The following is an 18615-nucleotide window of genomic DNA, read 5'->3' as shown; positions in this document are numbered from 1 at the left end:
AGTTTGTGGATGTGTGTCCCAGAATGCACAGGGAGAGATGTAGATCAAAATCCACCTTCAACATGCATTCAAGCAGATTCACGGCTGGCTTCAACTGATCATGAAAGGCAATACTTCAGAATTTCATTTTATTTCCTGATAAAAGATAAATTGCTCACTTTTGCACTCTTTTTAAATTAAACTTTTAGTTCATTAAGGATGACTAAGGAAGAAATCCTGTCATAGTTGTTTCTATTAATTTAGAAAAATGACTTAAATATATGCTTTTCTTTTATATAACAGAAAATACACTTATCTCTTTTGAAAAATACATTTATTTTTCAAAAGCTCTTAAACAAATATCTTATACTGCTATTGATTTCAGGAGAATAATAAGGAGATCTCTCGATCAGCCATCAGTCGATCAAATATGTTCAACCTTTAGCGATCTTTTATCACTTTACTTACTACATGTTGCCTCAACTCATTCATGAAGAAAATCATTCATTAAGAAAATCACAGCTATTACTTAGCTAGGAAACTTCCATTGTAGCTTTCAGAGATAAAAACACATTTAAAACATATCCATGGTGTCATGTCTAAAGATGCAGCAGTATCAACATAATATTAATATATCAAAAATAATTCAGTGTTAAACCTACTCCGATTACCTTACATATAAGTAAGGCTTATATAGTTGGGTTTAGCTTTTGTTGGTACTGTACTTTTAAATCAATATCTCTATAAATAACACAAATCCAAATGAATAGCTCGTCTTTCAAGGCTGTTTTAATCTTTATGTTCTATATTCTCTTTGTTTTCTTCTTGCAAAATATTTATTGAAGAAACGTGGTTTTGCAGGAGAACTTCTCATATTTTAAAATTTGTAATATACTCTAGGTCTTTAATCCTAATTCAAAGGTCTTGTGGTTGTTGGCATTGGCATTGCTGCTGCTGCTGCTGCTGCTGCTTTATAACATAAACATACAGCCATCTGAATTTCTCTATGCTCTCATAGTTGAGGTAGGCATAAAACTCAAGTCCACAGGGCCCTGCAAATCTATTTTATGAGACTCCATGTCAGAGACATGTTAGTGTGAGCTGCTAGTGTAAGCGCGTGGTTCTGGAGCAAGGCTTGGGGATGCTCTCGTTATCATTCCTATGAATATTTATTTGAAATATCCTTCATTCTTCATAATCTTTTCAGAAGTTTTCTATCATCCTCTGGAAAATACTAACCTTCTAAATGTATGCTTCCTCCTTAGAGTTCCATCTATTCTTTCCCAAATCCATTTTATGGTGCAGCATCTGGAAGCCTGGAGACAGTGTCACATCATCTCAAATCTTAACACCAAAACTAGGTTTCCATCAATATGTGTTAATAGAAAATCTCATTCATTAAAGTGATCCTGTGTGAAGTAAAAGAGAAAATATTCAAATGTTAGTTCGATTGCAATGTACTGAAACATACTCCTTACAGATTCTTTGAATATTTCCATGGAATCACTGACAGATCCTTAACTTCACTGTATATTTGAGACTTCAATAAAACGTTCTGCCTAATCAATGGATGTTTCTTTTTATTTTATACCAATTATTATTTTTAAGGTTCTAAAAGATAGTTTATTCTAAAGGCAAATTTTGAGTAGCTATGGCCTGGGAACATAGATTTAGGTTACCCTAAATTTCATGCTCATGGAATTGGTTTCATGGTTTAAAAAGAAAGTCATAAATCAAGGCAAGATTAAAATACATTGGATATATAAGAGAGGTGGTTAAAGTGAGATAAGCAAGCTTTTCTATAGGACTCAGAGGTTATCTCTAAAATTTATGAATCAGGTTGCATCATATTGGGAATATAGAGAAGGATTAAAGTGATCTTTCTTTGCACTAAGGCTTAAAAACAAAGGTTAACTTACTTCCTTTGTAATCTCATGAGACTGGACAAGTGATGGTAACACTAATCAAGAATTCTTTTTGCATTTTTAAAATTACATGATAATTAACCATAAACCCATGTTTTGCAGATAATCATGAGACTTTTATATAGACGTGAAAATGCCAAAGTGTTAATTAAAAAGTATTGAATTATATAAACTGAGAAGTCTCCACTCTAATTGTTTAAATAATATATGTATATGGCAGAAAATTAGATGCTCACAATGTATAGTAATTTGGTTGTTCATCGTTAGAGTTGTTATTGCAGCAAAACCCCAGGTTGTTTGCAGCTCTCATCACTCTCTTCTAGGGATAGTTCCATTACAGGTGAGTTGATGGCTTCACCGTGTGTTAAGAATAAAGTTCACAGTCAGCTATTGGATGTATCACAGGGCTCCCAATGGAGAAGCTAGAGAAAGTACCCAAGGAGCTAAAGGGATCTGCAACCCTATTGTCGGAACAACATGATGTACTAACCAGAACCCCAGAGCTCTTGTCTCTAGCTGCATATGTATCGAAAGATGGCCTAGTCGGCCATCACTGGAAAGAGAGGCCCATTGGACTTGCAAACTTTATATGCCCCAATATAGGGGAATGCCAGGGCCAAAAGAATGGGAATGGGTGGGTAGGGAAGTGGGGGGCGCTATGGGGGACTTTTGGGATAGCATTGGAAATGTAACTGAGGAAAATATGTAATAAAAATATTAAAAAATAATAAAAAAAGAATAAAGTTCACGATAGGAAAGAATGATTTTATGCTGCATGTCATGTTTTAACACCCAGAAAAATTCTTCTCAGCTTGCAGTTTCAGATACTACTAGCCTACATTCATATACAGCAAACATTTCCTATAATTGACTTCTTATTTATCAGCATAGATAGACATGTTGTCCATGCTAAACAAGTCACCCTAAAGAGATGGAAACTGCCAAGATTGACTGCAACCCTTTACAATGTAAGGCTAAAATCAAATCTTTGTAGCACATCTTCAAAGAGATGGAGCTATTTGAATGAAATTGGATTTAGGTCCTAAGGGATGCCTAGATATCACTTGGGAGGGAGAAGAAAGCAATCACAGGAGCTGGAGGGCAGAGGGAAGGACCTGGTTGGGAAAGGGGACAGAGATGGGAAGAGGGGAACATGATCAAGTATTGGGTGGGGAAAAAGGTCTGAAGCCCTGAGGGCCAGCAGAAAGAATGGCAATAGGCAACTTCTGGAGGTAAGCAGCATACACCAGCTGATATGAGGCCCCCAACACATATACAGCAGAGAACTGCTTAGTCTAGGTTCAGTCAAAGAAGGTGCACCTAACCCTCAAGAGACTAGAGGCTCCAGGGAGTAAAGAGTTCTGGTGGGGTTGGGTGCAGGGAAGTTGGGGACATCTTCGTGGAGACAGGGGCAGGGAGGTATGAAATGTGGAACAGTCAGAGGGTGGACCAGGAGGGGAATAAAATCAGAAGTGAAAAAAATGATTGTATAAAATTTTTAAAAAGAAAGAAAAGAAAAGAAACTATCATTTCTGTTCATTGTCAACTTAACCGAATGGAGACTCACCTGGTAGATGGCTTTCTAGGCATGGCTTTGAGATTATACTAATTACATTAACTGAGATGGCAATTCCTACTTATTGTGGCATGTGCCTTTCCACAGCAAGGATGCAAAAATACATAAGATGGAGAGTGGCAGCTGAGTTTGATTCATCTCTGTCTCCTTATTGTAGATGTGATATGAGCAGAAGTTTCATAAGTCCTGCTATATTGGCTTTCCTGACAAGATGGACTGTACCCTTAAAATATGCACTGAAATTAGCCCATTCTCCTTTGATTACAATTGTCAGGGTATTTTATCACCTCATCAGAAAAGCAAAGGGGACAGGAAAGGATAAATTTGTACATAAACTTGACAAACGTTTTGTGAGATTATATCCTGGCCAAAATTCATCACTTTCCATTATCTTATTGATAAATCAATGTTGAAATTTACTTTACTAAACTGTTAAATATTCATTTTAGTTTATGTGCATGTAGGGGCAATATAGGGGACATGTTTACGGGTTACCATAATGCCAGAAGGCTCCACTGCAGCTTGAGTTATAGGAATTTGTGAGCTGAACTTGGGTCCTATGGAAGGGAGTCAAGTACTCTTAGCTGTGCAGCCAACTCGCCATCCCTGAGTCATCTTTTGAAATCCCTTGTAGAGTTTAGCTCTATATTAATTATTTTTCTATTTTTTTCTCATTGTTGAGAATAAAATTACTGATCCTAGAAAAACTAATAGGGGAAATAGAAGGGGTTGCTATGTAAATATATGAGAAAATACCTAATTAATAAGAAAAAGAAAACTCCACAGAGGGGAAAAAAGAAGTTGTATTTATTAATTCAGCCAAGAATTTAAGGCTGCTGCATGAAAAAAAAATGTACAAATATGTAATTCTTTTCAAAAGAAAATGCTTATCTGACCTAAACTGGCCTGTTTTGCACAAATACTAAAAGAATTCATGATATATAGAGTATTGATTATAGAAACTCAACACAGAATTAGCAATGATACTACAACTAAGAATGTGATTTGTTTAGGCATGGGTTTGCCATATATACCCTAAAATGTTTTAACATTTTGTATGATATCCTAAACATATGTGGAAATTCTATGAAGGTGAAAAAATAGAACTGGTAACATTTGTGCTCCTTTTTTTCTGATTTAATGTGAGACTGAGAAAGTTCACTGTGCTGTACATGCTGCTGCTTCTGAAATGTTTTGTTTTGTTTTGTTTTGTTTTGTTTTGTTTTGTTTTGTTTTGTTTTGTACAAGACGAAGTTTGCACCATGGTGGTGGGAAGTTGGGTAAAGGATGAGGAGCTGGCGAGCACATTAAAGAGTAAACAGCCTGCCTAACTCACCTTCAGGTCAGGAAAGCATCTGAAACTCCTACTAGCTTGGACCTGGTTACATTTTTTTCCTAATCTAGGACATTTCAAGAGAATTGATCACAAAGATGAATGTTATCTGGCTCCTTATTTACTTAAGACATCTCTTTGATAACTGGTTTCATTAATTAACCAATTCATTAATGTATTTTAAGATAATAATAATAATAATAATAATAATAATAGCAGTAGCAGACACTAAAACAGTGAACATAAGTATATACAGTGCTATGCAATTTGCATATTTTAGTCCATAAAATATAAATATTAATGTAAATAAGATGCTATATGCTATGTGATAGTTTCATTATTGCGGATATTTAATGTGAAAGTTGATTTAATCTAAACTACTAAAAATTTGAAATACAGTGCTTCAGTTAAACTAAGAGCATATCAAGAATTTTGTGGGTGCATGTACTAGAGAAGTCTCAACTGGACAAGAGAGATAACATTTCATCATTTCAGTAGGTTTTCTTGTATGACACTAGCTTAGATCAATTTTGAACTAATTTTCATAACAATTATTTCTTGCCATATAAATGTTATATATAATTCAAATGAAGCCACATCATCTTTGCCCATTTCATTTATTTGTGTTTAGATGGTGCCCTGAATACACGACAATTTTCTCATTTCATCTTCTTGAGCTTCAATAGTTTCCCATGTTTATCAAACCATAAACTAAAGATTCAAGTTTGCTTCTAAATAACAACTATGTTTTCCTACCACAAAAGAGCCTCATACATTTAGGGTAGAAAAATACAATGAACCAAAACTACTATATTCAGAACAATATCTTTTACAGTTCATTGTATCAAACTTCACTATCTTCAAGAAAACTCAGAGAAAATTTATATTGACACATATGAGAAACAAGGGACTTTCTTTCCCAAAATACTTCTTAGAAAGAAAGGAGAGATCTTTGTATATATTGGATATTAGCCCTCTATTAGATGTTGGATTGGCAAAGATCTTTTCCCAATCTGTTGGTTGCCTTTTTGTCTTACTGACAGTGTCCTTTACCTTACAGAAGCTTTGCAATTTTAAGAGGTCCCACTTGTCGATTCTTGATCTTATAGCACAAGCCATTGGTGTTCTGTTCAGGAATTTTTTCCCCTGTGCCCTTATGTTAGAGGCTCTTTCCCTCATTCTCCTCTATAAGTTTCAGTGTCTCTGGTTTTATGTGGAGGGCCTTGATCCACTTGAGCTTGAACTTTGTACAAGGAGAAAAGAATGGGTCAATTTGCATTCTTCTACATGACAACCGCCAGTTGAACCAGCATCATTTATTAAAAATGTCTTTTTTTCCATTGGATGGTTTTAGCTCCTTTGTCAAAGATCAAGTGACCATATGTTTGTGGGCTCATTTCTGGGTCTTCAATTCTATTACATTGATCTTCCTGCCTGTCTCTGTACCAATACCATGCAGTTTTAAATAACTATTGCTCTGTAAAACAGCTTGAGATCAGAGATGGTGATTTCCCTGGAAGTTCTTTTACTGTTGAGAATAGTTTTCGCTATCCTGGGTTTTTCGTTATTCCAAATGAATTTGAAAATTGTTATTTCTAGCTCTGTGAAGAATTGATTTGGAATTTGGATGGGGATTGCATTGAATCTACAGATTGCTTTTGAAAAGATGGCCATTTTTACTAAATTAATTCTGCCAATCCAGGAGCATGGGAGATCTTTCCATCTTCTGAGATCTTCGATTTCTTTCTTCAGAGACTTGAAGTTCTTGTGATATAGATCTTTCACTTGCTTGGTCAGAGTCACACCAAGGTATGTAATGTTATTTGTGGCTATTGTGAAGTATGGTATCCTTTCCCTAATTTCTTTATCAGCCTGTTTATCCCTTGAGTAGAGGAAGGCTACTGATTTGTTTGAGTTAATTTTATATCCAGCTACTTTGCTGAGTCCAGAGAACCAAATAACCCTATCAAAAAATGGAGTCCAGAACTAAACAAAGAATTTTCAAACGGAGGAATATTGAATGGCTGAGATGCACATAAAGAAGTGTTCAACATGCTTAGTCATCAAGGAAATGCAAATCAAAACAAACCTGAGATTTCACCTCACACAAGTCAGAATGACTAAAATAGAAAACTCAAGTGAAAGCAGATGTTGGAGAGGATGTAGAGAAAGAGGAACACTCCTCCATTGCTGGTGAGAATGCAAGCTGGTACAACCCCTCTAGAAATCAGTTTGGCAGTTTTTCAGAAAATTGGACATAGTATTACCTGAGGACCCAGATATACCACTCCTGGGAATATACCCAGAAGATGTTCTAACATGTAATAAGGACACATGCTCTACTATGTTCATAGCAGCCTTATTTATAATAGCCATGAGCTGGGAAAAACCCAGATGTTGCTCAACAGAGAAATGGATACAGAAAATGTGGAACATTTACCCAGCTATTAAAAATGATGAATTCATGACATTCTTAGGCAAATGAATACAATGAGACAAATATCATCCTGAGTGAGGTAACCCAATCGCAAAAGAAAATGCGTGATATACACTTACTGGTAAATGGATACTAGCCCAAAAGCTCCAAATGACCAGGATACAATTCACAGACCACATGAATCTCAATTAAGAAGGAAGACCAAAGTGGGGGTGCTTCTTAGAAGAAGAATAAAATACTCACAGGAGCAAATATGGAGATAAAGTGTAGAGCAGAGACTAAAGGAAAGACCAACCAGAGACTTTCCCACCTGGGCATTCATTTCATATACAGTTACCAAACCCAGTTACTATTGTGGATGCCAAGAAATGCATGCTGAAAGGAACCTGATATGGCTGTCTCCTGAGAGGCCCTGCCAGAACCTTACAAATGCAGAGGTAGATATTAGCAGTCAACCATTGGACTGAGAGTGGGGTCCCTAATAGAAGAGTTAGAGAAGGGACTGAAGGAGTTGAAGGGGTTTGCAACCCCATAGGAAGAACAACAAAATCAACCAACCAGACCCCCCTCCAGAACTCTCTGGGACTAAGCCATGAACCGAAGAGTAATCATGGCTCCAACTGCATATGTAGCAGAGGATGGCCTTGTCATGTATCAGTGGAAGGAGAGGTCCTTGGTCCTATGAAGGTTCGATAGATGCCTCAGTGGATGGGGGAATAGAGGGCATGGGGAGGTGGTAGTGGGTGGGTGGGTGGAGAAACACCCTCATAGAAGCAGGGGGAGGGAGGATGTGATAGGGTATTTCTGGTAGGGAGGGAGGGAAATTGGGCAAGGGGATAACATTAGAAATGTAAATAAGGAAATAGCCAATAAAAACTTAAAAACAGTCAGTAGTAAAAATAAATAAAAGAAAAGAAAGCAAGGAGAGAAAGAAAGAAACTTCAAATATTGCCCTATACTGACAAACCAATGGCAAGTTTGTGATTCTTAATGTTATTCTGCTTTTCTCTGTGTCATTTTCCAAAGTATTTTGAAGCTCATTGCTAATGTATCTAGGAAACTTCAGTGGGGAGTTAATACCTAAGGCAAGAAAAATGAAGGTACCTGCTCTTCATTGGCATTCATGTTCTGAAATTTCAGAGAAATGAAGTTCCTGACACATCTTGAATTAAAGAAGTATATAGCCATAGATCAGTTAAAGTATGCATAAAATAAACAGTGTAAATACCAAAGTAGACACTTAAATATTCACACGGACTCAGACCATCAAGCTCTCTGGTAGAGATAAGTGCTCTGAAAAACATGACTTTGTTGCTTTTGTTTTCCTAGAATATGGGAACAATATGAATGAATTTTCTATTTTTCTTATATCTAAAATATTTGGTTATGTGGGTATTGTTCCAAAAGTTTTAAGAAATAACTTCCTGAGCTGCTCAAAATATTTATAGAGATTTGTTTCTAAGAAATCATCACAGGAAGTTTGAAGAGTTATATAAATATATTAAAACTTTGGGTCAATAAAAGAAATGTCAGTCTCTACAAGACTAGGAATGGCAGATCCATTTTCACTTTCCAGGTCCCCACCCTGTTGGACTTCTAAATTTTATTTTTATTTTATGTGTATAAACATTGCTTGCATGTATGTATGTGCACTCTGTGCATGTCAGAAGAGTATCCGATTCTGTAGAACTGGAGTTACAGGCTGGGAAGTGCTCCTAACTGCTGAGCTGCCTCTCCAGGCCGGGCTTAGGATTTTTGAGATACAGTCTCACACTGGAATTTATGCTGGACTCCTTGATAATCCTCCTCCTTCAACCTTCAGAGCATGCTATAACGGCATGGGCAATCATTCCAAGCTTCTATCCAGCTTTGAAAATTTTAAGCTATTACATTTTTAAAAATATCATTAAATTATATTAACAAAAACTTTCTACATTTTAATTCATGTGGAATTTTACATCTAAGTAAAATAAAAGCACATTCAAAATTTACCATTTATACAAATTGTTTCAGAATAACAACCAATGGATTACATACATAAAATAAAACACACTGACTCTTTAAATTGTCTACCAAAGGTTTGACTTTCTTTAAAATTCCCCTGAACGTATAAAAATAAATTTTACTTTTCAATTAAATCTACCAATGAGAAATATTACAAATCAAAATATCAATGTTATCTTAAGAATTTTTCACATTACAAAAGAGATTCACAACCTTATTTACAGAAGTGAGGTAAGAGGTGTGCAGTGTCACAGAAGACAGACTGCTAAGCCATGCACATGGTCTTCCAGCTAAGCAAACAGTGGAGATCGAACTGCAGTTGGGCCTTTCCCACCAGTAAATCATATGTTTCAGAAACAGACCAATGATTATATCCCCAACTGTCTAACCTACTAGGCTGCCATATTGTCACAATCAAGAGCATGGCTACTCGGGGCATGGCTAATTTGGAAGGCTGTGGGACAGGTTTTAGGAACTGTGGTGGTGTGCCTGTTCCAGTGGGTGGTTTGAGGCTGATGAGGTAAACAAGCATGTAGACTCTTTCCAGGTCTACTTGTTTCCTTGTGGACAATCAGTTTGCCTGAGCTCTCTATGGTGGCACAGAAAGGTTCAATAGAGGCAGAAGCATAGGGAAGCTGCTGGCACAAGTGGCCTACCCTGCTGTACAGAGCCCTTTCTACCCAGGGAGGTCCCAACAGGCACTTTGATGCTAGAACCCTGCAGCAATTTCCACATTGGTGTCTCTTTTTGAAAGAAACTGTTCTCTTCCAATTGATCTAGTTCTCCCAGCAGCTTTAGAGCTCCCTTAACTCAAGAGTAGTTTTAACACAGAGAAACACACACACACACACACACACACACAAACACACACACACACACACAATTTTTTTCAAAAGAAAACTACTGTTAGCAGAAGCAGTTGTCTCCATCCTAATTTTATCTCCAAATGCACAAATCTCATTAGAAAGGAATTCTTTAAAACATTTGCAAAGCTCCAGTTGAGGATCTGTATAATAACAATATTTAATGAATACAACTCCAAGAGAAGAAATCAGACAGATCTCAAAACTTAAGATCTGCCCCGTGGAACAAGCACACTCTATCCCAATAAGATAGTTCATATTCCAACTTTTATGATATAACCAAGTGGTTTGTAAATAGAATAGTCTTTAGTTTTATATGTTTCCAATTTATAACAAAACTAGCTGTGCAGCAAGCACATTACATTTTTCTTGGATTGATAAACTCGTTGCATATGAATTATTTCATTGACAAAAAGTTATTAATTTTTCTTCCAAATTTCAAACACTTTGGTAGAGGATTGGGTATATAGGAATTCCACTTCAGTGCAACAAAGCAACAAGAAAATCAGAGCCTTACAAGGGAGTGTCTGACATCCTCCCCTGTGTGTTCTCGCTGCCATTCTTCATAGCCTTGGCAGACACTGCAGAAGCCAGTGAAGCACAGAATAGCAGGAGAGGCAAGTTCTGGCCATTTTCAAGTGTTAACTTTTCTCTTGAGCTACAGGCCCAGTTTTATCGCTAACTCTTGTGACCTTCTGGCTTGTGCTGTCCCCGTGGATGGTGAGGAAGGGGTTGGTGGTAGCTATGTGGAGTGGGAGCGCCCTGAGTGCCTGCAAGGAGATTTTTGATGGGGATCTGCTTGGGTCCCGGGAGCTTCAGGTGCTGGAGCTCGGGTGGGTGTTGCTGGTGCTGCATCAGCTGGTACAGGAAGGCCTGATGCTGTTCCTATTGGTCAGTGCAGTGGTCAGTGTTGGATGTGCTGTGTTAGGTGGTACACTGGTGTGGGTCAATTTAAGCTATTACTAATGCCAAACTAGTATCAAAGAAAATGGTGTAGCCAATATGGAGAAACTGAGCAGGATAACAAATTAAGTGAGTTGAACAAATGCTTGTAAAGAAAAGAAACATGTGAGAGAGAAAGAAGAATGTGCAAAATGATGTCTGTAATGGGCCTCCAACCATGAGAGAACCTCTCTTCTTCCCTCCATGCTGGTCTTGAAATTAGTTTCTTTGTTGTTAGCACTAGAGTTTCTGCAATTGTATCAGGTGAGCATTTAACAAAATAGGAAACATATAATTTATACATTATAATTATAATTTGTAATTTATTGCATATTTTATTACATATAATGTAATAAACCAACATAACTAAGCATTAATAACTTAGAAAGAACAATAATTCATAAGGAAAATATCTTGTAAAACAAATTACAAAATATAAAATAATAAACATGGAAGTAAATAAATCAAAGAAAAAAAATATGTCCAAGTAGGCAATGACAGCAGTTGATATGGGATAACTATTGCAGATTTAAAAATTAAGGGATGAGGGGATTCATTCCAGTCAGGGCCAGCCCTGCACCATCTTCGGCATGAACCCTGCGGAGAGTCCCAAGGTTCCCAGAGGGCTCTCTACACTGCAGGTACCCCTACCACACCCAAGACCTTGAGATCACTGGGGAATGGAATGCAACATCTGTTCCAAAGAATCCAGGAGGGTCTTATGCAAGCAGGAACAGAGACAAAGGAACCTGGCACGAACAGAGGCTGGGATTTTTTTCTGGTGGCTCAACCCCTTGCCATCTAGGGTGCAAACTGGGTAGGCTCTAGCACACCCAGGATCTTGGTATCACTGACACAGGAGAGCACTTGGGCAGCAGAAGCAACAGAGATTTTGGGCAGCTTCCATTTGGGCCTTCATCCTCAGCCAGGAGGAGGAGCTGAGACCCAGACCCCTGGGTCTCACCTTCCTTGCCAGAGGAAAGTAGGCCTCCAGGGAGGGCTCTGACCCCAGGACTCAGGAGATAAATCTGAGCTCCAGACTTCTGTACACCTTCCCTGCAAGAGGAGAGCTTGCCTGCAGAGAGTGCTCTGACCACTGGGACTCAGGAGAGAGTTGGACACTCAGGAGTGCTGACAGACGCTAAAGAATCACAGGAGGAACAAGCTCCAGCCAGAGACAGCTACAACATCTAACACCAGAGATGGTGAAAGGCAAAGGTAAGAATCTTACTAACAGAAACCAAGACCACTCGGCATCATCAGAATCCAATACTCCCACCTCAGCCAGTCCTGGATACCCCAACACACCCAAAAAGCAAGACTTGGATTTAAAATTAAATATCATGATGCTGGTAGAGAATTTTAAGAAGGGCATTAATAATTCACTTAAAGAAATACAGAACACTGCTAAACAGGTAGATGTCCTTAAAGATGAAACACAGAAATCCCTTAAAGAACTACAGGAAAATATAGCATAACAGATGATAGAATTGAACAAAACCATCCAAGATCTAAAAATGGAAGTAGAAACAATAAAGAAAACCCAAAGGGAGTCAACTCTGGAAATAGAAACCCTAGGAAAGAAATCAGGAATACAAGAGATGAAAAGGGGAATCTCATATAAAAAAGATTCCATAGAAAACATGGACACAACAATCACAGAAAATGCAAAATGCAAAAAGATCCTAACTCAAAACATCCAGGACACAATGAGAAGACCAAACCAAAGGATAATAGGTATAGATGAGAATGAAGATTTTCAACTTAAAGGGCCAGTAAATATCTTCAACAAAATTATAGAAGAAAACTTCCCTAACCTAAAGAAACAGATGCCCATGAACATACAAGAAGTCAACAGAACTCCAAATAGACTGGACCAGAAAAGAAATTCTACCCAATACATAATAATCAGAACAACAAATGGACTAAATAAAGACAGAATATTAAAAGCAGTAAGGGAAAAAGGTCAAGTAACATATAAAGGCACACCTATTAGAATTACACCAGACTTCTCACCAGAGACTATGAAAGTCAGAAGATCCTAGACAGATGTTATGTAGACCCTAAGAGAACACAAATGCCAGCCAAGGCTACTATACCCAGCAAAACTCTCAATTACTAAAGATGGAAAAAACAAGGTATTCCATGACAAAACCAAATTCACACAATATCTTTCCATGAATCTAGCCCTTCAATGGATAATAAAGGGAAAACTCCAACACAAGGACAGAAATTATGCCCTAGAAAAGCAAGAAAATAATCCTTCAACAAACCTAAAAGAAGACAGCCACAAAAACTGAACACAAACTAACAACAAAAGTAACAGGAAGCAATAAGTACTTCTCCATAATATCTCTTATTATCAATGGACTCAATTCCCTAATAAAAAGACATAGACTAACAGACTGGCTACACAAACAGGACCCAACATTTTGCTGCATACAGGAAACCCACCTCAGGGACAAAGACAGACATGACCTCAGAGTAAAGATTGGAAAATAATTTTCCAAGCAAACAGTCTAAAGAAACAAGCTGGAGTAGCTATTCTAATATCGAATAAAATTGACTTCTAACCCAAAATTATAAAAAAAGACAAGGAGGGGCATTTCATACTCATCAAAGGTAAAATCTTCCAAGATGAACTCTCAACTCTGAATATCTATGCTTCAATGCAAGGGCAGCCACATTCATTAAGGAAGCTTTAGTAATTCTCAAAGCACACATTGCACCTCACACAATAATAGTAGGAGACTTCAACACCCCACTCTCATCATTGGACAGACCCTGGAAACAGAATCTAAACAGAGACAAACTAAAACAAACAGAAGTTATGAAACAAATGGATTTAACAAATATCTACAAAACATTTTATCCTAAAACAAAAGAATATACCTTCTTCTCAACACCTCATGTTAACTTCTCCAAAATTGACCATATAATGATCATAAAACAGGCTTCAACGGTTACAAAAATATTGAAATTATCCCATGTATCCTATCATATCATCATGGACTAAGGCCGATCTTCAGTTACAACATAAAAAATAGAAAGCCAACATTCACATGGAAGCTGAACAACACTCTACTCAATGATACCGTGGTCAAGGAAGAAACAAAGAAAAAAATTTAAGAATTTTTAGAGTTTAATGAAAATGAAGCCACAACATACCCAAACTACAATGAAAGCATTCCTAAGAGGAAAACTTATACCTCTGAGTGCCTCCAAAAAGAAACTAGAGAGCGCACACACTAGCAGTCTGAAGGCACATCTAAAAGCTTTAGAACAAAAGGAAGCAAATTCACCAAAGAGGAGTAGAATGCAGGAAATAATGAAACTTAGGGCTGAGATCAACCAAGTGGAAACAAGAAGAACTATTCAAAGAATCAACCAAACCAGGAGCACAACCAAACCAGGATTTTCTTTGAGAAAATCAACAAGATAGATAAACCCTTAGCCAAACTAACTAGAGGGGACAGCATTCTAATTAACAAAATCAGAAACGAAAAGGGAGACATAACAACAAAACCTGAGCAAATCCAAAACACCATCAGAAATGACTATAAAAGACTATACTCAAAAAACTGGAAAACCTGGATGTAATGGACGTTTTCATAGACATATACTAGGTACCAAACTTAAATTGGGATCAGATTAAAGATCTAAACAGTCCTGTTAACCCTAAAAAAAAAAACAAAAAAACAGGAGCAGTAATTAATAGTCCCCCGACCAAAGAAAGCCCAGGAACAGGTGGGTTTAGTTCAGAGTTCTATCAAACTTTCAAAGAACACCTAATTCCAATTCTCCTCAAACTATTCCACAAAATAGAAACAGAAGGTACTCTACCTAATTCAACCTACAAAGCCACAATTACTCTAATACCTAAACCACATAAAGACCAAATAAAGAAAGGGTACTTCAAGACCAATTTCCCTTATGAATATAGATGCAAAAATACTCAATAAAATTCTTGCTAACTGAATCCAAGAACACATCAAAACAATCATTGATCCTGACCAAGTAGGTTTTATTCCAGGGATGCAGGGATGGTTCAATATACAAAAATCCATCAACGTAATCCATTATATAAACAAACTCAAAGACAAAAACCACATGATCTTCTCTTTAGATGCGGAGAAAGCATTTGACAAAATCCAACACCCATTCATGATAAAAGTCTTGGAAAGATCAGGAATTCAAGGCCCATACCTAAACACAGTAAAAGCAATCTACAGCAAACTAGTAGCCAACATCAAAGTAAATGGTGAGAAGCTGGAAGCAATCCCACTAAAATCAGGGAGTACACAAGGCTGCCCACTTTCTCTCTACCTATTCAATAAAGTACTTGAAGTCCTAGCCAGGTCAATTAGACAACAAAAGGAGATCAAGGGGATATAATTTAGAAAGGAAGAAGTCAAAATATCACTATTTGCAGATGATATGATAGTATATACAAGTAACCCTAAAAACCCCACCAGTGAAATTCTAGACCTTATAAACACTTTCAGTGCAGTAGCTGGATATGAAACTAACTCAAATAAATAAGTGACCTTCTTCTACATAAAGGATAAACAGGCTAAGAAAGATATTATGGAAACAACACCCTTCACAATAGTCACAAATAATATAAAATATCTTGTTGTGACTCTAAACTAAGGAAGTGAAAGATCTGTATGATAAGAACTTCAAGTCTCTGAAGAAAGAAATCAAAGAAGATCTCAGAAGATGGAAAGATCTCCCATGCTCATGGATTGGCTTGATTCATAGAGTAAAAAAGACTATCTTGCCAAATGTAGTCTACGGATTCAATGCAATCCCTATCAACATTCCAACTCAATTCTTCACCAAGTTAGTAAGGGCAATTTGCAAATTCATCTGGAATAACAAAACCCTAGGATAGAAAAAACTATTCTCAACAATAAAAGGACCTCGGGTGGTATCACCATGCCTGACCTCAAACTGTACTACAGAGAAATTGTGGTAAAAACTGTATGGTACTGGTACAGTGACACATAGGTAGATCAATGGAATAGAAATGAAGACCCAAAAATGAACCCACACACCTATGGTCACTTGATCTCTGACAAAGGAGCTAAAACCATCCAGTGGAAAAAAAGATAGCATTTTCAACAAATGGTGCTGGCACAGTGATGGTTATTTTATAGAAGTATGAAAATTGATCCATTCATATCTCCTTTTACAAAGCTCAAGTCTAAGTGGATCAAGGAAATCCTCATCAAAACAGAGTCACTAAAACTTAAAGGAGAAAGTGGGGAAAATCCTCGAACATATGGACACAGTGGAAATTTTCCTAAACAGAACAGCAATGGCTTCTGCTGTACGATCAAAAATCGACAAATGGGCCCTCATAAAATTGCAAAGCTTCTGTATGGCAAAAGACACTGTCACTAAAACAAAAAAGCCAGCGACAGATTGGGAAAGGATCTTTACCAATCCTAAATCTGATAGGAGACTAATATCTAACATATACAAAGAACTCAAGAAGCTGGACTCCAGAAAATCAAATAACCCCATTTAAAAAAATGGGACACAGAGCTAAACAAAGAATTCTCAACTGAGGAATAATGAAGGACTGAGAAGCACCTGAAGAAATGTTCAGCATCCTTAATCATCAGGGAAATGCAAATCAAAACAACCCAGAGATTCTACCTTACACCATTTAGAATGGCTAAGATCCAAAACTGAGGTGACAGCAGATGCTGGCGGGGATGTGGAGAAAGAGAAACAGTCCTTCATTGCTAGTGGGATACAAGCCTGCACTACCATTCTGGAAATCAGTTTGGCAGTTCCCCAGAAAACTGGACATAGTACTACTGGAGGATCCAGCAATACCTCTCCTGAGCATATGCCCAGATGATGCCCCAACTTGTAATAAGGACACATGCTCCACTATGTTCATAGAAGCCTTATTTATAATAGCCAGAAGCTGGAAAGAACCCAGATATTGCTCAACAGAGGAATGGACACAGAAAATGTGATACATTTACACAATGGAGTACTACTCAGCTATTAAAAACAATGAATTTATGAAATTCTTAGGCAAAAGGATGGATCTGGAGGATATCATTCTGAGTGAGGTAACCCAATCACAAAAGAACTCACATGATATGCACTCACTGATAAGTGGATATTAGCCCAGAAACTTAGAATGCCTGAGATACAATTTGCAAAACACATGAAACTCAAGAAGAAGGAAGTCCAAAGTTTGGATACTTTGTCCCTCCTTATAAATGGGTTACAAAATACCCTTCAAAAATGTTAAAGAGACAAAGTTTGGAGCTGAAACAGAAGGATCATCCAGAGACTGCCTCACCCAGGGATCCATACCATATTCAGCCACCAAACACAGACACTATTTCTTATGCCAGCAAGATTTTGCTGACCTGACCCTGATATAACTGTCTCATGGGAGGCTATGCCAGTGCCTGGCATATACAGAGGTGGATGCTCACAGTCATCTATTTGATGGAACACAAGGCCCCCAATGGAGGAGCTGGAGAAAGTAGCCACTGAGCTGAAGTGGTCTGCAACCATATAGGAGGAACAGCAATATGAACTAACCAGTACCACCTGAACTCTTGTCTCTAGCTACATATGTATCAGAAGATGGCCTTTTTGGCTATTATTGGGAGGAGAGGCCCTTGGTGTTGCAAAGATTATATGCCCCAGTACAGCCAGGGCCAGGAAGTGGAAGTGGGTGTATTGGGAGCAGGGTGGGTGGAAGCTATAGGGGACTTTCGGTATAGCATTTGATATGTAAATGTAATTGGAAATGTAATTGGAAATGTAATTGAGGAAAATACATAATAAAATAAATAAATAAAAAATAAAAAAAAAAGAAGAACCATGTGAAAATAGGAGAGGCAAACAGGAACCAGGGTAGAGCCCATGAATAGAGGATTTCAGTAGGGATGCTAATTGGCACAGTTTCAGTGTTGCCTTGTGTTGGAAGTCCTGTCAGAAAGTAGGTCAGAGGTGGAGCAGATATTGTAAAAAATGAGGTCAAGGGGTTGTTGTTAAAAGAGGGCTTCTGAACTTGCCATGTTTAATAAGACCCACCCCTGCCATGCTGCTTGGGGTGCAAACGTTCCTTATGTTTTCTTATGTGTCTCCTTAACTTATTTAAAATGACAAAGATTTGTATGAATTTTATATTAACTGGGAATCCATACAAGCTAATGCAAGATAAAATAAATAAGATATCAAAAAAAAGAAAAAAAGAAAAAAATGTCTAATAATTTTTTAATTAAGGTATGATAGGTATATATAAATTCACCCAAAATACATTTTTTTGGAATGAGATCTGTGCTGTGATTTATTTTATGTTTTTTATTATTTTGTTTCTTTTTTCACACTCAAGATTTTAATCTCCTCCCAGTCCACTTTCTGACTGTTGTACATCCCATACCTCCTCCCTGTCCCATGTCTCCACGAGGATGACTCCATCTCCCCACTGCCCACCAGAACTATCAAAACCCTAGGGCCTCCAGTCTCTTGAGAGTTAGGTGCATCTTCTCTGACTCAACCCAGACCTGGCA

The 18615-nt window shown here is 37.4% G+C and overlaps 1 protein-coding gene across 1 annotated transcript in view; it reads left to right on the top strand.

Annotated features, from left to right (window-relative positions):
* Positions 1-1529, top strand: part of Malrd1 (MAM and LDL receptor class A domain containing 1) — a 745053-nt gene extending 743524 nt beyond the window's left edge. The window contains exon 39 of the mRNA XM_021156265.2: positions 1245-1529. Coding sequence (XP_021011924.1) covers positions 1245-1328 — 84 coding nt within the window. The 3' untranslated portion in view covers positions 1329-1529. The remainder of the gene's footprint in view (positions 1-1244) is intronic.
* The last annotated feature ends 17086 nt before the right edge of the window (positions 1530-18615 follow it).

Source organism: Mus caroli, unplaced genomic scaffold (genome assembly GCF_978045245.1).
Source record: "Mus caroli unplaced genomic scaffold, Mus_caroli_1 scaffold_2, whole genome shotgun sequence".
NCBI lineage: Eukaryota > Metazoa > Chordata > Mammalia > Rodentia > Muridae > Mus > Mus caroli.
The sequence above is the reverse complement of the archived record's forward strand: the minus strand, read 5'-3'. Positions and strand labels throughout refer to the sequence as shown.